This window comes from Eretmochelys imbricata, chromosome 8 (genome assembly GCF_965152235.1).
Source record: "Eretmochelys imbricata isolate rEreImb1 chromosome 8, rEreImb1.hap1, whole genome shotgun sequence".
NCBI classification, from domain to species: Eukaryota; Metazoa; Chordata; order Testudines; family Cheloniidae; genus Eretmochelys; species Eretmochelys imbricata.
This window is the reverse complement of record NC_135579.1, coordinates 50,297,394-50,323,578: the sequence shown is the minus strand read 5'-3', so window position 1 is coordinate 50,323,578 and position 26,185 is coordinate 50,297,394. Positions and strand designations below refer to the sequence as shown.

General features: G+C 41.3%; 1 protein-coding gene across 4 annotated transcripts in view; it reads left to right on the top strand.

Moving 5' to 3' along the window:
* COP1 (COP1 E3 ubiquitin ligase) overlaps nucleotides 1–26,185 on the top strand; it is a 224,126-nt gene that overhangs the window by 70,985 nt on the left and 126,956 nt on the right. For all 4 annotated transcript variants that reach the window (XM_077824025.1, XM_077824024.1, XM_077824023.1 and 1 more), the window contains exon 11: nucleotides 14,196–14,331. In XM_077824025.1, coding sequence (XP_077680151.1) covers nucleotides 14,196–14,331 — 136 coding nt within the window. The remainder of the gene's footprint in view (nucleotides 1–14,195; nucleotides 14,332–26,185) is intronic.

Sequence of the window (26,185 nt, the reverse complement as noted above, 5' to 3'; positions counted from 1 at the left end):
ACACCTGAGCTGACTGGCAGAACCTCATCTCTTGTCCAGTCTTGGGTTGGCTTTTTAAATCAAAGAAATATGTTCTTGGCATTTCAAAAGAGGCCCAAGGGGGTATTTTACAAAGGCAGTGCATGAAAGACACGTACAACAATCCTCCTAATGAACAATAGGACTTTAGTCTGTACCTAGTACATCCTTTTAAAAATGTACTGACGCATGAAAAGGGTTTGAGATACCATTGTGAGGAGCCTTTTCACTCAAACAGGCATGTGTTGATTACAATTCAAAGGCTATTGAGGGCGGTAGGAAGATAACTTGGCATGTTCTCCTGTACTTAAAACACAAATGGCACTAGATATGAGCTTTGAAGAATGTTTCAACACCATGTTCCTGGAGTATGTTCTCTGGATTTAACAAAAAGAAAAGGAGTACTTGTGGCACCTGAGAGGCTAACAAATTTATTTGAGCATAAGCTTTCGTGAGCTACAGCTCATTTCATCAGGTACATTCAGTGGAAAATACAGTGCGGAGATTTATATACATAGAGAACATGAAACAATGGGTGTTACCATACACACTGTAATAAAAGAGTGATCACTTAAGGGGAGCTATTACCAGCAGGGGGGTGGACTTCTTGTAGTGATAATCAAGGTGGGCCATTTCCAGCAGTTGACAAGAACGTCTGAGGAACGGTGGGGGGGGGCGGGAAATAAACATGGGGAAATAGTTTTACTTTGTGTAATGACCCATCCACTCCCAGTCCCTATTCAAGCCTAAGTTAATTGTATCCAGTTTGCAAATTAATTCCAATTCAGCAGTCTCTCGTTGGAGTCTGTTTCTGAAGTGTTTTTGTTGAAAAAATAGATATGTGGACACAGTTGGCAACGGGCTTTGTTGCAAGGATAGGTTCCTGGGTTAGTGGTTCTGTTGTGTGGTTGCTGGTGAGTATTTGCTTTAGGTTGGGGGGCTGTCCGTAAGCAAGGACTGGCCTGTCTCCCAAGGTCTGTGAGAGTGTTGGGTCGTCCTTCAGGATAGGTTGTAGATCCTTGATGATGCGTTGGAGAGGTTTTAGTTGGGGGCTGAAGGTGATGGCTAGTGGCGTTCTGTTATTTTCTTTGTTGGGCCTGTCCTGTAGTAGGTGACTTCTGGGTACTCTTCTGGCTCTGACAATTTGTTTCTTCATTTCAGCAGGTGGGTATTGTAGTTGTAAGAATGCTTGATAGAGATCTTGTAGGTGTTTGTCTCTGTCTGAGGGGTTGGAGCAAATGCGGTTGTATCGTAGAGCTTGGCTGTAGACAATGGATCGTGTGGTGTGGTCTGGATGAAAGCTGCAGGCATATAGGTAAGTATAGTGGTCAGCAGGTTTCTGGTATAGGGTGGTGTTTATGTGACCATTGCTTATTAGCACCGTACAGTCCAGGAAGTGGATCTCTTGTGTGGACTGGTCCAGGCTGAGGTTGATGGTGGGATGGAAATAGTTGAAATCATGGTGGAATTCCTCAAGGGCTTCTTTTCCATGGGTCCAGATGATGAAGATGTCATCAATGTAACACAAGTAGAGTAGGGGCATTAGGGGACGAGAGCTGAGGAAGCGTTGTTCTAAGTCAGCCATAAAAATGTTGGCATACTGTAGGGCCATGCGGGAACCCATAGCAGTACCGCTGATTTGAAGGTATACATTGTCCCCAAATGTGAAATAGTTATGAGTGAGGACAAAGTCACAAAGTTCAGCCACCAGGTTTGCCGTGACGTTATCAGGGATACTGTTCCTGACAGCTTGTAGTCCATCTTTGTGTGGAATGTTGGTGTAGAGGGCTTCTACATCCATAGTGGCCAGGATGGTGTTTTCAGGAAGATCACCGATGGATTGTAGTTTCCTGAGGAAGTCAGTGGTGTCTCGAAGGTAGCTGGGAGTGCTGGTAGCGTAGGGCCTGAGGAGGAAGTCTACATAGCCAGACAATCCTGCTGTCAGGGTGCCAATGCTGGAGATGATGGGGCTTCCAGGATTTCCAGGTTTATGGATCTTAGGTAGCAGACAGAATACCCTAGGTCGGAGTTCCAGGGGTGTGTCTGTGCGGATTTGTTCTTGTGCTTTTCCAGGGAGTTTCTTGAGCAAATGCTGTAGTTTCTTTTGGTAACCCTCAGTGGGATCAGAGGGTAATGGCTTGTAGAAAGTGGTGTTGGAGAGCTGCCTAGCAGCCTCTTGTTCATATTCCGACCAATTCATAATGACGACAGCACCTCCTTTGTGAGCCTTTTTGATTATGACGTCAGAGCTGTTTCTGAGGCTGTGGATGGCATTGTGTTCTGCATGGCTGAGGTTATGGGGCAAGTGATGCTGCTTTTCCGTAATTTCAGCCCATGCACGTCAGTGGAAGCACTCTATGTAGAAGTCCAGTTTGTTGTTTCGACCTTCAGGAGGAGTCCACCCAGAATCCTTCTTTTTGTAGTGTTGGTAGGAAGGTCTCTGTGGATTAGTATGTTGTTCAGAGGTGTGTTGGAAATATTCCTTGAGTCGGAGACGTCGAAAATAGGATTCTAGGTCACCACAGAACTGAATCACGTTCGTGGGGGGGGAGGGGCAGAAGGAGAGGCCCCAAGATACGACAGATTCTTCTGCTGGGCTAAGAGTATAGTTGGATAGATTAACAATATTGCTGGGTGGGTTAAGGGAACCACTGTTGTGGCCCCTTGTGGCATGTAGTAGTTTAGATAGTTTAGTGTCCTTTTTCTTTTGTAGGGAAGCAAAGTGTGTGTTGTAAATGGCTTGTCTAGTTTTGGTAAACTCCAGCCACGAGGAAGTTTGTGTGGAAGGTTGGTTTTTTATGGGAATATCCAGTTTTGAGAGCTCATTCGTAATCTTTCTCTGTTTGCTGTAGAGGATGTTGATCAGGTGGTTCCGCAGTTTCTTTGACAGCGTGTGGCACAAGCTGTCGGCATAGTCTGTGTGGTATGTAGATTGTAATGGACTTTTTACCATCAGTCCTTTTGGTATGATGTCCATCTGTTTGCATTTGGAAAGGAAGACGATGTCTGTATCTGTACGAGTTTTTTCATGAAGCTGATAGATTTCCAGTCCACACGGCTAAATTGACAGAACCAGAAGAGTACCCAGAAGTCACCTACTACAGGACAGGCCCAACAAAGAAAATAACAGAACGCCACTAGCCATCACCTTCAGCCCCCAACTAAAACCTCTCCAACGCATCATCAAGGATCTACAACCTATCCTGAAGGACGACCCATCACTCTCACAGACCTTGGGAGACAGGCCAGTCCTTGCTTACGGACAGCCCCCCAACCTGAAGCAAATACTCACCAGCAACCACACAACAGAACCACTAACCAGGAACCTATCCTTGCAACAAAGCGTGTTGCCAACTGTGTCCACATATCTATTCGGGGACACCATCATAGGGCCTAATCGCATCAGCCACACTGTCAGAGGCTCGTTCACCTGCACATCTACCAAAGTGGTATATGCCCTCATGTGCCAACAATGCCCCTCTGCCATGTACATTAGTCAAACTGGACAGTCTCTACATAAAAGAATAAATGGACACAAATCAGACGTCAAGAATTATAATATTCAAAAACCAGTTGGAGAACACTTCCATCTCTCTGGTCACTCGATCACAGACCTAAAAGTTGCAATTCTTCAACAAAAATCTTCAAAAACAGACTCCAGCGAGAGACTGCTGAAGTGCAATTAATTTGCAAACTGGATACTATTTAACTCTAGGCTTGAATAGAGACTGGGAGTGGATGGGTTGTTACACAAAGTAAAACTATTTCCCCATGTTTATTTCCCCCACCCCCCACCGTTCCTCAGACGTTCTTGTCAACTGCTGGAAATGGCCCACCTTGATTATCACTACAAAAAGTCCCCCACCCCGTCCCCCTGCTCTCCTGCTGGTAATAGCTCACCTTAAGTGATAACTCTCGTTACAGTGTGTATGGTAACACCTATTGTTTCATGTTCTCTGTGTATATAAATCTCCTCACTGTATTTTCCACTTAATGCATCCAATGAAGTGAGATGTAGCTCACGGAAGCTTATGCACAGATAAATTTGTTAGCCTCTCAGGTGCCACAAGTACTCCTTTTCTTTTTGCAAATACAGACTAACACGGCTGCTACTCTGAAATCTGGATTTGACAACACTTTCTGAATGGAAAGAGGCCATTGATTTTACTCTCTGTAAAAAGTCTGTTTTATTACATGGGATACTTTATGGGCAGCCCAGATCATGGGGCAAAAGGCTGTGAAGTGTTGATGTTCACATTTGCAGCAGTATTGTGTGTGCACATGTGTTGAGAGTCTCAAACTTGTTCATAGTGCGGACAACATTTTAAATACAAATTGTCCTGTGGCAATGGAAACCCTTTTATTCACATTTGCTTGGGCAACATCTCCTGTCATTCGCAACTGCAGTCTTTTTGGTAAGAAGAACAATTGCTGCCATAGCAAAGTAATTATACCTAAGTCTCTAGTGCATTGAAATTAAAATTTACCGGCTGGAAAAAGAAGAGGAGCTTGTAGCCTTTGAGCAGCCAGCTTTCCACAGACCTTCAGCAAATGTTCTGCAGGCTGTAATAATCCACACAAATTGCAAGAAACTCTGGTATGTAGATTTCTCTGCAGAGAATTCTGCACAATGCAGAATTCTCACTGCAGAGCTGCTGGCTGCCACTAGGAGCCACTGGATCCTGCAGAGCCCAGTTCCCCGGCTCAGAAATAGAAGCTGCTGCGAGGAGGAGGAGATGGAGGGTCCTGGCAGCTGCAGTTCCTGGCATGCCCTGAAAGGAGGTGGCATGCAGGAAACGCCATTCAATCTTGGACCCCGCATCAGGCTGTTTCTCCCTCTGGATCCCTGGGCTCTAGAGGGGTAGGGGGTGTGAGTGTCTGGTATTAGAGGGGAAGGGTCGCCCAGCAGCTGGACTCTGGGGGGGTATGGGAGTGAGTGTCTGGGCCGGGGGGGGGGGGGTGGAGTGGGAGTGGCTGGCCTCTGTGGGGGTGGTCAGAGAAACAGGAACTCTGTCATAGAGGTTTCTTTAATTCTCTACTTCTGGGGGAATTCTTTTTGTCGCTTGTGTTACAGATATAGTTGCTGACAGGTATTTTGAAATAAATTTACCAAAATAATTGAAACTGGTGTGATGTGATAGTGTTATTTTAACAAATAAAATATGCAGAATTTTGCAGAATATTTTTTGGGGATGCAGAGTTCCCCCAGGAGTAATAGATACCTCCCAGAGACAATGTATAAATGTATGATAAAATACAATATTTCTTCACCTGTTGTGCAATGAAAATAGTGTTATTTTAACAAATAAAATATGCAGAATTTTGCAGAATATTTTTTGGGGATGCAGAGTTCCCCCAGGAGTAATAGATACCTCCCAGAGACAATGTATAAATGTATGATAAAATACAATATTTCTTCACCTGTTGTGCAATGAAAATAGTACCATCAGTCCTCACATGAGAAATCTTCTCTTCAGAAATTGAAACAGCAAATGTTTTATCTGATTAACAGAACTGCTACAGGTGTTCTAAAATATAACATTAGCCACACTTTGTGTGGAGGATTACAAGATAAAAGGGGCACAGTTCCCCCCCCAACAGGGAAAAATCTGTGGCATTTTTTTAGCCTTTTCCCCTCTTTTAGATTTCACTCATGCGCTTCAGTGCATTTTGAGTACAAGATCTGTGTGTATCATGATTTGTTTGATTTTTGGTTTTGGAAGTTGGCTCTTTGAATATATGGAATTTTAGAGGTATTTGGAGTAAGACATATCCCTTTTAACTTTCATAGCAGGAGATCACAAATAAGCTTACTTTATACATTAGTTTGGAGTATGTTTAAATTATTTTCTGCTTCAGTAGAAGATACATTATGCTAGCTTCAGGGTGGATTTGATTTAAATCAAATTAGTGATTTAAATCACTAGTCAGGAAGACTTAATCATGAATTTCTACATAAAAGTGCATTCTTGTTGGTGGTTATAACCTTAATACATATTCTTCACAACTCGGAGGGAGATGTAGGTTTCATTTTTAGAAGGTATACGCTATACGTTTTCAAAATAAATCACTTTAAAAACTTTTCAGATTAGTTTTACAGCTATATCAGAAAATGAATGACAGTTTGGTTATTTCATACACAAAAGGTAATTGAAGCAGGTATTTATGAAGTCTTTGGGAGGTGAACTATCTCCAATTCAACAGGTTAATCGTTAATATTTGGAGGATTTTCTTGCCATGCTGTATTAGGAGAAGAACATCACCAGACACGTTTAAATTGTTTTATTTAACTAAAACAACGTTATGTATTCCAGATTTTTTTCTTCAACAGCAAACATAATGGTTTAACAAAACAAGCATATGAATTTTTGAATTTAGTTAAACGTTCAAGTTCTTTAAAATCAGGGTTTTTTTTGTTAAAATTGTTTAACTAAAATAGAGAAATGAATTTTTAAAAAACAAAACAAAAATTAAATAGACTGTCAGCCAGGTCAACATGAGAAACTTAAAATATTGGCTTCTGCAGCTAACGCAGTCGTCTTCACCTTCATTTTCCTGTTTGTTCATAATCTGGAAAAGAAAAACAAGCTTTCCTGCTTTCTCAGGTCCCAAATGATTTCTCAATTTAGATTGAATTAGTCCAAAGGAAGAAAATATTCTTTCTACACTGGCAGAAGAAGCTACTGCTGTTAAGTGAGATTATCACTTCAACAGTCTCTGAATCCAAGTGCTTAAGTGACTTCCACCAGGTCACTGGTGTGACTTTCTTTAAAACATCAGCAAACATATATTTCTTGAATGGTTCACCCTTAGCTTTGAAGTTTATTATAGTTGGCATTTATGGAGGGATGATTGCTGGATGTCCATGTCATAGCCAATTCCTCTTCTTCAGCAGTTAAGGTTTGACCCTGGTAGTGAGTATTGAGAATATTTGCAAGAAAATGATCTGGAGATAGTGCTTGTCCCATTCGTTTTTCTAATGCTTGTAATTTATCACTGTCATGGCATATTTCTCTTTTTAAGATCTCACTCAGTAATGTCAAAATTTCAACAGCGTCAGCAATAAAACAGCTATTTCCCTGCATTTTGTTCAAGGCTGCAGAAATAGGTTTCAGGGTACTCGGCATGTGTTCAACATTTCTCTTAAGCCCAGTGTTGAGAACTTTGGCTGTGACAGTGCCATCTATTTTTTTTTTCACAATTTTGTTCTCAAATGGTCATCAGGTTAGGCCAGTTCTTGATATAGTGCTCAAAACAGTCCACTACTGAGTTCCATCGCACGTCTTGTGGGAGAGTTAGCTTGGTTTCTCCCACTTTTTTTTCAGAGCAGCTGCTGCAAAATGGAAGTATTTTGCAATCTCAACATTAGCCTTTATTTCTGGAACACTGAAGTCTTTGGCTAGGAGGTACATCAAATGAGCACTGCAACTGTATGTTAGCTTGGGACTCTCTTCTAAATAGTTTCTTCTAACCTTGGATACATTTGCAGCATTGTCTGTGACCAAGCTGCGTACTAGACATTTGAATTTTTTTTCACAGTTTGTGTTAGCTTTTACTGCTACTTCTTGTAAGTATTCTGCTATATGCATTTCCTGATGTATCAATTGTTTCTGTAAGGAAGACATTCCCTTCTTCTGTTGTCACAAAAGCACATAACGATCATTGTGGACATTGCTCCCACCCATCAAGACTCAGGTTAACAATTTTACCCTCTAGACCTTTTGCACATGGCTCAATTTCTCTTTCATACACTTTATCCAGCAATTTGCCTGCGACATCTGCTCTGTTGGGTGGACTGTATTCTGGTCTTAATGACTGAACCATGCTAATGAAGTGTGGGTTCTCAATCATACAGAAAGGAGAGTTTGTTGCATAAACAAACGAGGCAATTTTTCATCAATCATCTCTTTTCATAATCTGCTGGTTCTTATCACATATCTGTGGTTGTTTCTGGATGATGGAGGGTTTTTTGTTTTTTGCTACAGGTGATGTACTGTGGCTATGTGACATACATGATGTGACTGAAACACTATCATTGGCAGATAACTCTGAAACTATAGAAAATGATGGTGATCTTGAAGGTGGATAGTCTTCAGACTCCTGTATGTTGAGAATAGATTCTCCTAAATAAGTTAATGCAGTTGTTCAATTATTATTGCCATACTGCTAATTTAATATTATTCATTGCATTCACTGACACTGATACCACTTTAAAGGTTAAAAAAAAGAGTACTTGTGGCACCTTAGAGACTAACAAATGTATTTGAGCATAAGCTTTCGTGAGCTACAGCTCACTTTGCTGTAGCTCACGAAAGCTTATGCTCAAATAAATTTGTTAGTCTCTAAGGTGCCACAAGTACTCCTTTTCTTTTTGCGGATACAGACTAACACGGCTGCTACTCTGAAACCTGTCACTTTAAAGGTGAAATTCTAAAAGGAAGATCTGCCTATTTCAGCTAATTATTTTTTATCACAACTGCATCTGAAATGATTTTACCATAGAGTAACAACTATACTTTTTGCTCAGACATGAGAATTCAAGAATAGTCCAGAAGGAAGACAGACAGACAGTCCTTAAGAAAGAAGTATGAAATAAAAAAGTTTACCAACCCGAAGATCCTGCATGTTCAGACATGTTCCTTTCATCATCTTGAACGCAGCTTCCTCCTGAGGAGGAACACTTCTCATGATGTTTCATTTGGGCAACCAGCCTTGCATTTCTTTGTTGCGCTCTTTGCATTTTGCATGCATGCCTGTCTTACCCACAGAGATAGAGAAACTTCATTAAAATATTCCCAAACTGGGTCTTTTTTATGACCTGCTGCCATTATAGGTTTTCCCTTCTAGTGAGAAAGGTATGGTAGATCTCAAATCAATGAAGGCTACACTCAGACCTCAAGACTTCTGGAATATGCTGCTTTAGCAGTTTCACTTTTGTTTCTACTGCCTGTCCCTCCCTTCTCACGTTTATCTCCAGATTTCTCCTTGTCCAGATCTGTTCCGCCCCCAACAATCTTCTATTCAATGACCTTTTTTAAACTTTGCACTTTTAAAGAGAGGTAAGGGATTGACTCTGTGTACACAAAATTGTAGAGTGACAATAAGGTTGAGGTCTGTTGTTTCTTACGTCTGTATATTTATTTATTCTATTGAAAAACATTTTTACTATTAACAAGCATGTTATCCCTGAAGAAACAAATCTATGGTTTGAGAACTGCAAAACTAAGCATCTTTGATGGTATCTTCTAGACCAGTGGTTCTTAACCTGAGATGCACACATCCCCTGGGGGTGCAAGATGCCCTTTCTGGGGAGTGCGAGACATGCCAGATTTTTTTTTAAAAGATAAAACATCAAAAACACAGTTTAAGCACAACTTGCCGTAAGTACAGCTACTTTGTTTAATCCAACCTATGTATTTATTAACAGTATACATTTAATGATTACTTTAATATACAAACATATCTACGTTTAAAGAACTGACCTATTTCAACGATTTTTGATAAGTGCAAGAACATATTTTGAGAACCAAAGGGGTGCAGGCTGCTGTAAAGGTTAAGAACCACTGTTCTAGACTGAGCACCGAGTCCCAGTGGGTAGATAGAAAGATTAAACTAAATCTATACAGAAGCCCCTGGAAACCTATAAGATTGGGTCCCTAATCCATGAACTATTAGAACTCATTTACAAAACTTTTCTTAAACATTACATGAATATATTCTCATACTGTAGAATTAGCATTTATAATCCCTATTCCATAAGATACATTCTAGCTCAAAGATATCTGAATTAAAACTATCTTTAGATTTTTTTCCCCCTCAAAAAGCATTTTATCAAAAAAAATCCAATTTTAAATAAAATCTTTTTTATTTTTTAAATAAATCATTGATTTTTATCCACCCTGTCTAGCTTCTATTGCTGCTCCAGTTTAAGAAAAAACAGAACTAGTGCCCTGCAGGAGTCTGCCTGGGAATTTCAGCTGTCTGATAAGTCTGATGTGAATTTCGGCTGGTGACAGAGGGATGTGTGAGGTGCATGACTCCCTATGGAAATTAAAATAGTTGGCGACATGGAGTGCTTGGGTCAGAGCCATGACTGGTATCTGAGCCAGCTGTGGAACTGGCATGAGGAGATAATGTTCTTTGTGGGGAGACTTGGAATAGTAGAAGTGTCTATGCGGCAGTGCTTTTTCCCATATGATAAGGAACAGCAGAGTAAGATAACTTGCTGATTCTCTGATCCCAGGGGTTCCTTTTTTTAAAAAAAAAAATTTATCTTTAGTATAAAGAGGTGGTGTAAAAACTGTAATTTAAAATGAATAGAGAAGATTTGGGCAAGAGCTTTGACTGTCCTGTAGGCAGAAGTCGGGAGAAAAATAACTAATTATGAAGTGCCTTTCACTTTGACAGGGGAAACATCGTGAAAAGTAGCATCCCAATTTGCAGGCATGAGTGTAGAATACATTAGAGAAGAAGAAAAGGAGTACTTGTGGCACCTTAAAGACTAACCAATTTATTTGAGCATGAGCTTTCGTGAGCTACAGCTCACTTCATCGGATGCATACCATGGAAACTGCAGAAGACATTATATACACACAGAGACCATGAAACAATACCTCTTCCCACCCCACTGTCCTGCTGGTAATAGCTTATCTAAAGTGATCATCAAGTTGGGCCATTTCCAGCACAAATCCAGGTTTTCTCACCCTCCTCCCCCCACACACAGACTCACTGTCCTGCTGGTAATAGCCCATCCAAAGTGACCACTCTCTTCACAATGTGTATGATAATCAAGGTGGGCCATTTCCTGCACAAATCCAGGTTCTCTCACTCCCTCACCCCCTCCAAAAACCACACACACAAACTCACTCTCCTGCTGGTAATAGCTTATCTAAAGTGATCACGGCCCAACTTGATGATCACTTTAGATAAGCTATTACCAGCAGGAGAGTGAGTTTGTGTGTGTATGGGGGTGGGGGGGTGAGAGAACCTGGATTTGTGCTGGAAATGGCCCACCTTGATTATCATGCACATTGTAGGGAGAGTGGTCACTTTGGATGAGCTGTTGCCAGCGGGAGAGTGAGTTTGTGTGTGTGGTTTTTGGAGGGGGGAAAGGTTTGAGAGAACTTGGATTTGTGCAGGAGGTGGCCCACCTTGATTGTCGTGCGCATTGTGGGGAGGGTGGTCGCTTTGGATGGGCTGTTGCCAGCGGGAGAGTGAGTTTGTATGTGTGTGGGGGGGGGGTGGGCGGAGGGTGAGAGAACCTGGATTTGTGCTGGAAATGGCCCAACTTGATGATCACTTTAGATAAGCTATTACCAGCAGGACAGGGGGGTGGGAGGAGGTGTTCTTTCATGGTCTCTGTGTGTATGTGTCTTCTGCAGTTTCCACGGTATGCATCCGATGAAGTGAGCTGTAGCTCACGAAAGCTCATGCTCAAATAAATTGGTTAGTCTCTAAGGTGCCACAAGTACTCCTTTTCTTTTTGCGAATACAAACTAACACGGCTGTTACTCTGAAACCTTAGGGAAGAAGGAGGTACATGATCTCTAGATTAGAGGGAAATGGAAGAATAGCTCCTTCTTTGCTTTCACCATTGACTGACACTTACATCAAGACATCTTTTTGAAGACACCCACTGGTGTTCACCTGCTGCTTTCTTCCCAAACCTCCTCCCCTCCAGTAGATTTCCCCCACAAAAAAAGTCTGGTGCTGGCCGTTGTTTTATTTAAAGTGGGACTTCAATCATAGTGAAAAGAGCAACTGTGAAGGACATGAGAGACACATAGCCAATCCCTTCAAACCTCTGACTAGGAGATCCCTGGAAATGTACGGATATCCACAGACCATTTTTGCAGATCACAGATCAAATGCAGATATGAATTTTGTATCTGGAGCCCTATGGCTATCCACTTTATATCCACGGATATCAGTGGATCACTTTTACCAATTGGATGCAGATACAAATTTTGTATCCACTCTGGGCTCTACTAACCTGTTGCCTTCTCCCCTTTTTAATACAGACATTAAAATGTCATTCTTATTTACTGACTATATTTTAAAATGCAGCTGGGATGTAGATCTCTGATTGAAATGGTCTGTCTTGATATTTGAGGGACAGGAATTTGGGAGAGTGCAGAAAGTATTTTTTTCCCCCTTCCCGGTACTTTTCCATGGGGAATCAGTATTATGCTGTCCTTGCTCTGTTCACTCCCATAAAACATTCAGAAAGTTCTGCTAAGGTGAGCTACCCTTTCCCTTTACACCACTGAGCTGTAACTTTTTAATGGTTCATGAAATTTTTATTCTCATCTCTAAGTGTAGTGTTGGTACGTACTACTAATACCTGCTGCACGCCACCCCAAATGTTACTATATTTGAGTGGTGGGTGAAGTGTACGGTATGTGCCAGCATACTGGATTGTTTGTAAACAGCTTTGGGCTGACATGTTATAGGTATAAGGGTGGTGATGGTTGTTGGACTCAGTAGTTGAAATTGTTGGTACATCACTTTGATGCACAATGCAAAAGTGAGCTTCCTCCTCTTGGGCCTGTTTGAGAAGGCAAAGTATAATTCTTACCAAGTCTGAGTATTACAAACCTGAAGGCTATAATCCCAGCCTGATGGTTTCTGGTACTTGATCATTTTATGAAGGCTAGCTCATCTGTGTGGCACCTCAATAAAAGTGTTTTCTTCTATGGGAAATCTTAACAACAAAATGATTAAACACCTCTATTCATAGTGATTAAAGTTGTGACTCAGGAGAAATTTGGATGTTAGTCTTTTTTATTGCTTACTGTATTTTATTAACTTCTTTAGTTACCACTTTCAATTTTTCAACAAATATTTCTCCTGTAACTATATTTCAAGTTGATTTGATTTTTCGCTTGACTACAGAAGGACATCATTTTGCATTGAGTTTGTAAGATAGCATCTCTATTTTGTGGGTTTTCCCACCCCACCCCACCCCACCCCCCTATTAGCCCTCTTGCTTTTGGAGTGAGAGTGAAATTTTTCCATAATCATTCCTTTGGTGTAATAGACTATCTCTTTAGAGCATATTGCATTGGGAGATGGAGAAAGGTAAATGTGTTTACCTCTATAGCATATTGTAACTGTACATATTCTTGATGGTATATAGGTTTGCTTACACTTGCATCAGTTTTTGTTTTAAATAATGGTAGTCCTCATCGCCAAGCACTTCTGCCTTTATGTTAAGTTGGTGGACTTTTACACAAGGGAAGGCATATTCATGGTTCTTGATAGAAGAAATATAATACAGTAAAAGCTGTGTTATCCAGCCCTGTACCAACTGGAAGGCTCTATAAAACGGCATTTCTATTCTAATCTTCTTAGAAAGTCCGGTTTATAGTCCGATGGGCGTGGGGCCGGCAGGCTCCCTACCTGGTTCCGTGTGGCTGCCCAGAAGTCGCAACATGTCCCTGTTGCTCTTAGGCGGAAGAACGGCCATGAGGAGCTCTGAGTGCAGGAGTGGGTGCGGAGCGCAGGCTCTGGGAGGGAGTTTGGGTATGGGAGGGGGCTCAGGGCAGGGGGATGGGGCGTGGGAGCGATTTAGGCATCCCGGATATGGGGGGTGCTCACTTCAGGCAACTCCCCGCAAGTGGTGACCTCTCCCTGCCGCTTCTAGGCAGAAGCGTGACAGGTGGCTCTATGTGCTGCCTCCGCCCCAAGTGCTGCTCTGCAGCTCCCATTGGCTGGGAACCACGCTTCTGCCTAGGAGCAGCAGGGACAGGTCGCTGCTTGCGGGGAGCCACCTGAGGTGAGTGTCCCCTGGATCTGGCATCCCAAAACCCCTCTGCACTCCCTGCCCTGAGCCCCTCCCTCATCCAAACTCTCTCCCTTAGTTAACCAGAATTTTTCACTTACCGGCACCCCCCCCCATTTCCCCAATATGCTGGATAAAAAAGCTTTTACTGTAGTCTCTCGTAACGTGGTATTATAAAGACTTATTTTCCACTAAAGTGAATTAGTATTCAGAGGTGTATGCTGAAGTGAAAAGTCAGTTGATATGTTTGTTGACAAGTTTTCATCCCCAGATGCTTTGCCTAGAAAATGTCATGTGACTACTTAGGCCTTCAGATTTTTTGTTTACTGTTAAACTTTAATTACCTCCCTCTCATTCTTTCTGTTCCATCAACAATTCTGCTACCTTTGTCTAGATGACAGCAGAACCACAAGCCAGCTGGATGAATTTCAGGAGTGCCTATCCAAGTTCACTCGCTACAATTCTGTCCGACCTTTGGCAACGCTGTCTTATGCTAGCGATCTCTATAATGGCTCCAGCATAGTATCCAGGTAAGAAATGTGGTGCAAGTGAAATACCCGATGCAACGAGGAGATTGCCAAATAAGACTGAGAACACTGAGCTCTTTTCAGTTGCAATGCCATAATCTTGTACTTGTGTATGATTGTGGTTTCTCCCCCCATGCCCCAAATGTTGGGTAAACTCATTGGTTGGTTGTCATTGACCTATAAATATTGGACTGCTGCCTTTTTGTAAATTTTACTCTAACTATCATCTGTCAAGACACTGGATTTAAAATCCTTATGGGACCAGTGGAAATCTTAAATCCCTATGTTGAAAATGAAAGAAGCAGAAGGCTGTAGGAGAGGGCCTGTTTAACCTCTTTCCATTAATGCATTTTTATAAAACTTTAAAAAGCTGTTTCTAAAGTGACTGCAAATCTCTTTTGTATATTGAAGCCAGTATCTAGTCAGTCGGGAATTTTGATAAAGAATCTGAGTGTTGCTCTTGTGTTAGTAGTCACTGGTGGGTGTAGCAATAATAGTCACAGTAAAGGGTTAATGGTGTGTTACAGCTTTACTAAGCCTAAACTTTGCCTTGCATGGGGGAGGTTCTGCTTAAAATCAACATTCAAAATGATACCATACTATTGAAAGAGTAATTATGGGACTGTGAGCAGAGGATAGCTAGAAATGTTTTCAACTGTTGAAAAGTTAATTGGGAAATTGGTCTATCCTCCTACTTATATGGATTCCATTGCCATGGAGTCTTGGTGCCTCACAGTCTTTAATGTATTTACAGTAGAACCTCAGAGTTACGAACACCTTGGGAATGGAGGTTGTTCGTAATTCTGAAAAGTTTTGTGGCTCTGAACAAAAATGATCTTTCAAAAGTTAACTACTGAACATTGACCTAATATAGTTTGAAACTTCATTATGCAGAAGAAAAATGCTGCTTTTAACCACCTTGATTTAAATGAAACAAGCGCAGAAACAGTTTCCTTACCTTGTCAAATATTTTTTTAAACTTTCCCATTACTTTTGAGTAGTTTAACACAGCACTGTACTATACAATATTTGCTTTTTTTGGTCTCTGCTGCCTGATTGCGTATTTCTGGTTCCAAATGAGGTGTGTGGTTGACTGATCAGCTCGTAACTCTGGTATTCATAATTCTGAGGCTCTACTGTATACTTACAGCACCCTTGTGAGACAGGGAAGTGCTAATTTTACAGATGGAGAACTGAGTAACTGATTTAGTTGCCTTACGGGACATCATCCAGGAAGTCTCTAGTTATGCTGTGGAATAGATCTCCTAAGTCCCAGGCTAGTGCCCTAACCATTGAACTGTGCAAAGATAATCATGGAAATGTAGGGCTGAAAAGGACTTGGAGAGGTCACTTAGTTCAGCCCACTGCACTTGGGCTACAGCAAATATATTTAGACTATCCCTGACCAACAGTATGTCTAATCTTTTCTTAAAAACCTCTAATGGCATGGGTTCTGCAGCCTACCTTGATAACCTGTTTCGGTAGTTAGCTATTCTTTGTTAGTTTTTTGTGTTTTTTCTAGTACTGTCAAGTGATTTAAAAAAATTAATCGCGATTAATTGCATGATTAATTGCACTGTTAATAGAATACCATTTATTTTTGGATGTTTTCTACTTTTTCAAAATATTGGTTTCAATTACAACACAATACAAAGTGTACAGTGCTCACTTTATATTTATTTTTGATTACAAATATTTGCACTGTAAAAAAAATAAATAAATAGTATATACCCTTAAAAATTATATACCCTTTTATATATATATAAAAAAAAGGGGAAAGCTGGCAAGGATAACTTGAATGCAGAATTGTTCAAGGTAAATTCTAAATTAGCAGCATCTATCCTGGCCCCTCCATTTAAGTCAGTCTGGGAAAGGGAAAAAGTGCCACGTGAGTGGACCAATGGGGTTATAGTGAAGTTACCAAAGAAAGGAACTCTCAGTGATTGTAATAACTGGCGTGGTATCATACTTTTATCTGTCCCAAGCAAAGTACTGTGTAAGATCATAGTCCAGTGGCAGTTGATAGCGTTCTCAGAAAAGAGCAAGTTGGTTTTCAGAAAGGGTGTGGATGCACAGACCAGATCTTCACTCTATGAAACATTATAGAACAGTGCTTAGAATGGCAATGGCAACTCTACATAAATTTCATAGACTTTGAGAAGGCTTTTGATAGCATTCACAGGACCAGCCTATGGCACATTCTGCGAGCATTTAGAATTCCTTTCTGTATAATTGTCATCAGAAGCTTCTATTTCAACTTTACATGCAGTGTTGATCACAGTGAGCTCAGTTTTGAAGTCAAAACAGGATTACATCAGGGGTGTCATGTCTGCAATCGTCTTCAACATTGCCATCAACTGGGTAATGTGGCGTACAACAGAAGACATGTCAGGGGGCATTAAATGGACACTCTTCTCATCCCTTGAAGACTTGGATTTCGCAGATGATGTCGCTCTCCTAGCACATACCCAACACCATATACAAGAAAAAACAACTTGACTCAATGCATTCAGCCAGCAAATTAGACTGAAAATCAGCTGATATCATGACCTTTAATATTGCCTCACCATCACTAGTATGGATAGAGGATTATGTTCTCACCAATGTAGAAACATTCACATACTTGGGCAGCCCCATCAGCCAGGACAAAATCAATCCAGAACAAAATCAATAAAGCCAGGAACATCTTCAGGAGTTTAAATACAGTCTGGAAAGCATCAAAATACAATACCAAAACCAAACTAGAGATTTATCAGAGCTGTGTACTTTCTCATTCCCCAGCATTCTGCACTATCAAGTAGTGTTTAAATATGACATGTCCAAACTGTCTTCATTCCATACAACCTGCCTCAGAAAAATCCTCCATATCTTTTGGCCCAGACCAATCTCAAACCAAGATCTATTGACACAGTGCAGCAAGAGGATCTGAGTACCATCATTGCCAGGAGGCGTTAGAGATGGATCAGTCATGTGCTTTAGATGGAAATTGATTCCATCACCAGAGTAGCAATAAGATGGACACCTGAAGGCAAGCGAAAACGAGGCCACCTGAAAACAACATGGCAAAGAGCTGTGGAAGGCGAGCTGAAAAACCTGGGGCACAGCTGGGGAACCATTGAAAGACTTGTCAGAAACAGACAGGAGTGGAGGAGCTTCATTACTGCCCAAAATGCCAAAGGCGTAATAAGAACATTATGATGATGAATACAAGTACTGTAGTGCAGTCTCTTTATCATGAAAGTTGAACTAACAAATGTAGAATTTTACGTCCAAAAAATAACTGCATTCCAAAATAAAACAATGTAAAACTTTAGAGTCTACAAGTCCGCTCGGTCCTACTTCAGCCAGTTGCTCAGACAAACAAGTTTTGGTTACATTTGCAGGAGATAATGCTGCTTGCTTCTTGTTTACAACATCCACTGAAAGTGAAAACAGGCTTTCACATGGCACTGTTGTAACTGGCATCGCAAGATATTTACATGCTAGATGCGCTAAAGATTCATATGTCCTTTCATGCTTCAACCACCAATTCAAAAATACTAGTTCTTTTGTTGTCATTTTTATAGTGCAAATATTTGTAATAAAAACTAATATAAAGTGAGTACTGTACACTCTGTATTCTGTGTTGTAATAGAAATCAATATATTTGAAAATGTAGAAAAACATCCAAAATATTTAATAAATTTCAATTGGTATTCTATTTAACAATGTGATTAATCTCAATTAACTTTTTTAATCAGTTAATTTTTTTTTGAGGTAATTGCGTGAGTTAACTGCAATTAATCGACAGCCCTATTTTTTTCCATATCCACCCTAAATCTCCCTTGCTACAGATCAAGCCCATTACTACTTGTCCTACCATCAGTGGACATGGAGAACAATTGATCAAAATCTTCATAACAGCTTTGAACATATTTGAAGTTTTATCGGGTCCCCCTTCAGTCTTTTCTCAAGACTAAACATGCCCAGTTTTTTAACCTTTCCCCAGGTTTTCCAAACCTTTTATCACTTTTGTTGCTTCCCTCTGGAGACTCTCCAGTTTGTCCTCATCTTAAAGTGCAGTGCCCCAAACTGGACATAATACTCCAGCTGTGAGGCCCTCATCAGTGCTATGTAGAACAGAACAGTTACCTCCCATGTTTTACATATGGCACTTCTAGCCCAGAGTATTCTCCTTTTTTGGAGCTGCATCACATTGTAGTCTCTTGTTCAATTTGCAATCCTCTATAACCCCCAGATCCTTTTCAGTGATACTACCACTTAATCAGTTATTCCTCATTTTGTGTTTGAGCATTTGATTTTTTTTCCTTCCTAAGTATAGTACTTTGCATTTGTCTTTATTGAATTTCATCTTGTTGACTTTAGACAAATTCTCCAATTTATCAAGACATTTAGTATTTGAATCTTGTCCTCTTCCAAAGTTCTTGCAACCCCTTCTACTTTGATGTCGTCCACAAATTTGATAAGCACGCTCTTCACTCCTTTATTCAAGTAATGAATGAAAGTATTGAATTAATACTGAACCAAGGACAGACCCCTGCGAGATCCCACTTAGGTATGTCCCCCAGTTTGATAGTGGACATTTGAAAACTACACGGCAAACCTCTAATAAGTACATTAGATCAATCTGAAAATTTGTTGAAAACCCCAAGAAACTTTAGATTTTGTGCAAACAAATCATGGTGCATTTTTACTATTTTACTATGCATTATATAACTAGAATGTATAATGGCTAAATTAGCCATGGAGGTCAAAATACGGTCACCACCAGTGTGACATACATATAACCTGTACTGATTAAGTTCATGGTGGCTGAAGTGAGATGCAGATGGAAATCATCCTGTGGTATAGACAAGCTTCTTTAGCCACTGAGTTTATATTGGATTGGATCTTGCTCTTGTGCTCTTCCTGGGCATTTTGCAAGAATGGTATTTGGTTAGAAAATATTGGAATGGCAATAAATATGTTTTCTTTGAAGGAATGCTTTTCACAGTGTTAAAGCTAAGATTTTTTTGGGTCCCATTTCTACCTATTTCAGACTAGTGCTTAGCTGTTGCTGTTAGATCTTGCTGATTTTAGCCAAGAAAATAATTTGATCTGACAATTTCATATTTTTCTACTAGTAGCTCTGAGTTAACAAAGCAAGTCAGCATGTTTAATTTTAAGTATGTGAGTAGTCCCTTCAAAGCTGAGTTGGGCTGTCAAAGCGCTTAGCTTTTAGCATTTCATTGATTTACTCAAATATAGGATCCATGTCAGTAAGTATGACCACACTGAGAAAGTATGTTGCCCCATTGAAGCCCTGTTGGCTTTCAAGTACCCAAGCTGTTCCTTTTTAAAGTTGAAGCTGCAACCAGGAACAGTATATAAGTTCTTTAAAAGTTCTCGTCAGTCACTCCTACTTTCTGCCTTTTACTATCCATTTCTCTGTTCCCAACTGATAGAATCTGGAACTTTGGAAGAAGTCCGTCCAAAGTGGTAATGGGACTCATGTTTTGGAGAGGTGGCAACTCAAGGTGGTAGAAAGGGACAGTTCAGCAGTGACTGAATGGGTGGGTGAAAGTAACTGATTGTCGGGGGGCTTTTTTCTTAAACGTCAGTGATAAAGGTGATGTGGGAGGGGTTGGGGAGAAATGTATAGTTAATTGTTCCGATAAGTAGATCCTAAGCATGCTGCCAATACATGCTACAGAAAAGCAAATCTTGTCCATTTTTTTGCAAATCCTTGCTATCAAGATACTTGTTTTAAGAATACAAGTCTTAAAGCAAGAAAGAATCAAGGACTTTTAATATTAAAAAGTAAAAATTATTTTCACAGTGGTAAATAAGAAATTGATATAAAATAAGCTGTCTCAAGTTGGGGGAGAAATTTTTTTTTTGCAGTGCCCTTAAAATTTTCTTTGGAGTATGCCCGTTGGACTTAAACTGCCCTCTGTGGAAATTCCTGTTTATTTAAAAAGAAAGTTCTTCAAGAGCTATTTGTTTTTCAGTTTCCAAAGAAGCACTGCCAAATAGTGTTTCCAGTACTTTCAAAAATGGAAATACATTTACAAGTACATAAAATTGCATTTTGTGACAGGACAGAAAGGGGTGGTAGTTAAAGAACTGGCAGTAAAGGAAAGAAAAGAGCACGGAGAGCACATTGCTGAAGAAATGAAATAGATAATGAACCTAGGGCAATAGAACCTTCTGATTCAGAACAAAATGTCAAAATACAAAAAGCAATGATCAGTACTCCATTTAATGTTTTTTAACGAAGAGTGATAGATTTTAGGTACATAGTTAACACAACAGAAATTGTAGTATAATTATTCAGGAGTAATGTAAACAAATTTTAAATGATTACTTTCTATCAAAATAAATCCATGGTCTTCCACCTGCCTGCAGACCCCTGGTGGTCTGCAGATTGTCTAAGATTTCCAAAGGGGTCCGCACCTCCATTTGAAATTTTTTAGGGGGTCTGCAAATGAAAAAAGGGTTGAAAACCACTGAAATAAATCATAAGCTGAAGCTTGGATGTATTATTGCAGGTTTTGTAATGAGAGGAAAGTGGTTTGAACCCAAAAGGCAAATTTCTTAAACAAGTATCCATTTTTTGTACTCCCTTTCCCACTCCATCCCAATATTCTGTGTTGAGGTTTTACCCCTCTGCATTGTGGTGGTCTTGTTTAGTCAGTTCTGTGGTCCTCAGTCCACAAGGTGGCAGCCTTTATTTACTTTACAAGCAGTGAACACCAGTGTTAATGACTTGCACAAGCCTGTATCCTACATTCCTTGATGGAAATTTTTCTGACTGCCATGTGGTCTTTGTTAAATAAGATCACTAGTAAGATGAGAGAGAATTGGGTTACTTCTCTTTAAAGCAGTGAGTCCCTCACAAGTGAGAATTGTAGTCTCCCTTTATCGTTTCAAACAAATAGAGAAATGTAGTTAGAGAAGAGTGTACAATAGAAATGTGTTCAGGGCTTTATAGTGGCTGGTCACCCAATGTTGGTTTTGAAAGATTTTCAACACGAGAGTACGTGTGCGCATACTGTTATATTTATTAGTCTTTCTGGGTGGGGGGGTGTATGTAGCTGTGATCAGGCAGCCCTTTAGTACTCAGGCATCTGTATTCTTTCCAAATACACTAAAATGTTTTTTTTAAGATTTGTCTGAGGAGTTAAATTTGTAATGTATTATGGCACCCATCTATGGCAGGTCAACTCATTGGAGCTTAACTTTTCCCTTCACCTACTGTGGAAGTAAATAGTAGAAAGCTTTCTTTTAAAGGAGAGAATATAAGCTCCTGTGTTTAGCATTACTCAGATATATATTTATTTTATTTATAAAATATATAAATAAAATTGCTTTAGCACTGTCAAGCAGAGCCCTTGAAAGAATAATATGGCAGAGCCTTTCATAATGTAAAGAGATTGTGCACAGAAAAATCCAAGAAGCAGACTACAGTCCAGACCTCAGTTACCTGAAGGCTCGCTAGCCGAAAGCTGAATATGATCCTCATGATTGACTAGCACTTGTCGTTCAGAGCCACAAGCCTTTGGGGAAATGTGTCAGAAGTTCTGTAATCTGCACAGACTTCAATCTGCTGGGTTGCCTCCCTGATTGTTTGAAAAGTTCTGGGTAGTCTTTTGAGACCACTGGGTGATCAAGGTTATAATTCCCAATGTCAATGATTGGCTAATAAACTGTAAAAGATTCCTAATAAGTTGCGCCTGACCCCTGAAATCTAATTTGTCTGGTCCAATCAGTCTAGAGACAGCTTTTTAAAAGTCTTTTGGATCTCGCTTTTTGCCACAATAACAGCAGTGTGGACGTTAGCTCTGGTTTTATTTTTTATGGTCATGTCAAAGTAATGGAGGGGTTTGAGAGATATTAGCATTCATATAATAGTTATTCTACTATTTCATGATCACATTTCTGGCCTTGTAAAATCTGGCCCAGTTTTGACCTCTTGAGTATAATGTATTGAAACTCTTTTAAAGAGGACTAAAAGAACAAATCCATTAAGAGTAATGTTTCCATCTATTCACTGAATCATTTCCATTCCTCATCTTTTATTATGGGCTAAAATTGCTTTACCATGTAAATTCTGGGTACCTAAGTGCCATCTCAGTAAGGGACTCTGCAGGACTGTGTCCTGCATCACTGTAGCCTTTATTTAGCAGAGTGGGATGGTTCATAGAATCATAGAATATCAGGGTTGGAAGGGACCTCAGGAGGTCATCTAGTCCAACCCCCTGCTCAAAGCAGGACCAATCCCCAATTAAATCATCCCAGCCAGGGCTTTGTCAAGCCTGACCTTAAAAACTTCTAAGGAAGGAGATTCTACCATCTCCCTAGGCAACGCATTCCAGTGTTTCACCACCCTCCTAGTGAAGAAGTTTTTCCTAATATCCAACCTAAACCTTCCCCACTGCACTTACTCCTTGTTCTGTCCTCTTCTACCACTGAGAATAGTCTAGAACCATCCTCTTTGGAACCACCTCTCAGGTAGTTGAAAGCAGCTATCAAATGCAGACTAAACAATCCCAGTTCCCTCAGCCTCTCCTCATAAGTCATGTGTTCCAGACCCCTAATCATTTTTGTTGCCCTTCGCTGGACTCTCTCCAATTTTTCCACATCCTTCTTATAGTGTGGGGCCCAAAACTGGACACAGTACTTCAGATGAGGCCTCACCAATGTCGAATAGAGGGGAACGATCACGTCCCTCGATCTGCTCACTATGCCCCTACTTATACATCCCAAAATGTCATTGGCCTTCTTGGCAACAAGGGCACACTGCTGACTCATATCCAGCTTCTCGTCCACTGTCACCCCTAGGTCCTTTTCCGCAGAACTGCTGCCTAGCCATTCGGTCCCTAGTCTGTAGCAGTGCATTGGATTCTTCCGTCCTAAGTGCAGGACCCTGCACTTATCCTTATTGAACCTCATCAGATTTCTTTTAGCCCAATCCTCCAATTTATCTAGGTCCCTCTGTATCCTATCCCTACCTGCCACCATATCTACCAGTCCTCCTAGTTTAGTATCATCCGCAAATTTGCTGAGTGCAATCCACACCATCCTCCAGATCATTTATGAAGATATTGAGCAAAACCGGCCCCAGGACCGACCCTTGGGGCACTCCACTTGACACCGGCTGCCATCTAGACATGGAGCCATTGATCACTACCCGTTGAGCCCGACAATCTAGCCAGCTTTCTACCCATCTTATAGTGCATTCATCCAGCCCATACTTCTTTAACTTGCTGATAAGAATACTGTGGGAGACCATGTCAAAAGCTTTGCTAAAGTCAAGAAACAATACATCCACTGCTTTCCCTTCATCCACAGAACCAGTAATCTGATCATAGAAGGCGATTAGATTATTCAGGCATGACCTTCCCTTGGTGAATCCATGCTGACTGTTCCTGATCACTTTCCTCTCATGTAAGTGCTTCAGGATTGATTCCTTTAGGACCTGCTCCGTGATTTTTCCAGGGACTGAGGTGAGGCTAACTGGCCTGTAGTTCCCAGGATCCTCCTTCTTCCCTTTTTTAAAGATGTGCGCTGCATTAGCCTTTTTCCAGTCGTCCGGGACTTCCCCCAATCGCCATGAGTTTTCAAAGATAATGGCCAATGGCTCTGCAATCACAGCCGCCAGCTCCTTTAGCACTCTCGGATGCAACGCATCCAGCCCCATGGACTTGTGCATGTCCAGCTTTTCTAAATAGTCCCTAACTACTTCCTTCTCCACAGAGGGCTGGCCACCTACTCCCCATGCTGTGTTGCCCAGCGCAGCAGTCTGGGAGCTGACCTTGTTAGTGAAGACAGAGGCAAAAAAAGCATTGAGTACATTAGCTTTTTCCACATCCTCCATCACTAGGTTGCCTCCCTCATTCAGTAAGGGGCCCACACTTTCCTTGGCTTTCTTCTTGTTACTAACATACCTGAAGAAACCCCTCTTGTTACTCTTAACATCTCTTGCTAGCTGCAGCTCCAGGTGCTATTTGGCCCTCCTGATTTCATTCCTAGATGCCCGAGCAGCATTTTTATACTCTTCCCTGGTCATTTGTCCAACCTTCCACTTCTTGTAAGCTTCTTCATGTTTAAGATCCGCAAGGATTTCACCTTTAAGCCAAGCTGGTCGCCTGCCATATTTACTATTCTTTCGACACATCGGGATGGTTTGTCCCTGTAATCTCAATAGGGAATCTTTGAAATACAAGCAGCTCTCCTGGACTCCTTTCCCCCTCATGTTATTCCCCCAGGGGATCCTACCCATCCGTTCCCTGAGGGAGTCGAAGTCTGCTTTCCTGAAGTCCAGGGTCCGTATTCTGCTGCTTACCTTTCTTCCCTGTGTCTTGATCCTGAACTCGACCAACTCATGGTCACTGCCTCCCAGATTCCCATCCACTTTTGCTTCCCCTACTAATTCTTCCCGGTTTGTGAGCAGCAGGTCAAGAAAAGCTCTCCCCCTAGTTGGCTCCTCCAGCACTTGCACCAGGAAATTGTCCCCTACATTTTCCAAAAACTTCCTGGATTGTCTATGCACCGCTGTAGTGCTCTCCCAGCAGATATCAGGATGATGAAAGTCGCCCATGAGAACCAGGGCGTGCGATCTAGTAGCTTCTGCGAGTTGCCGGAAGAAAGCCTCATCCCCCTGGTCTGGTGGTCTGTAGCAGACTCCCACCACTACATCACTCTTGTTGCTCACACTTCTAAACTTAATCCAGAGACACTCAGGTTTTTCTGCAGTTTCATACCGGAGCTCTGAGCAGTCATACTGCTCCCTTACATACAGTGCTACTCCCCCATCTTTTCTGCCCTGTCTGTCCTTCCTGAACAGTTTATAACCATCCATAAGCATCCATGACAGTACTCCAGTCATGTGAGTTATCCCACCAAGTCTCTGTTATTCCAATCATGTCATAATTCCTTGCCTTCACCAGGACCTCCAGTTCTCCCTGCTCATTTCCAAGGCTTTGTGCATTTGTATATAGGCACTTGAGATAACCTGCTGATCGCCCCTCATTCTCAGTATGAGGTAGGAGCCCTCCCCTCACAGACGTTCCTGCCTGTGCTTCCTCCCGGTATCCTGCTTGCCCACTTACCTCAGGACTTTGGTCTCCTTCCTCCGGTGAACCTAGTTTAAAGCCCTCCTCACTAGATTAGCGAGCCTGTTCGCAAAGATGCTCTTCCCTCTCTTCGCTAGGTAGAGCCCGTCTCTGCCCAGCACTCCTCCTTCATGGAACACCATCCCATGGTCAAAGAATCCAAAGCCTTCTCTCCAACACCACCTGCATAGCCATTCGTTGACTTCCACGATTTGACATTCCCTACCCCGGCCTTTTTCTTCCACGGGGAGGATGGACGAGAACACCACTTGCACCTCCAACTCCTTTATCCTTCTTCCCAGAGCCACGTAGTCCGCAGTGATCTGCTCATGGTCATTCTTGGCAGTATCATTGGTGCCCACTTGGAGAAGCAGGAAGGGGTAGCGATCCGAGGGCTTGATGAGTCTCGGCAGTCTCTCCGTCAGATCGCGAATCTTAGCCCCTGGTTGGTCTGTGCTGAGCTGATACACCAAAGGTTTGTGTGACCTAGCAACACTTCTGCCTTTAGGGTAGTAAAAATAAGGGAAAGGAACATATGAATGAGTTTGCCCTTCATAGGATTGGTGTGTCTGGGTGCAGTGGATGACTGTTCCCTGGAAGATGAGAAATGAGGGGTGCACCCTTTTTGGGTATGGTAAAGCAATTACTTTTAAATGCATTTTTATTAAAGTAGCAATTTTACAGTTTAGACCAGTTTCTCCTGTTTGTGTGGGTCATTCATACAGCAAGAGGAAAAGAAAAAGCACTTAAAATTGGTAAAG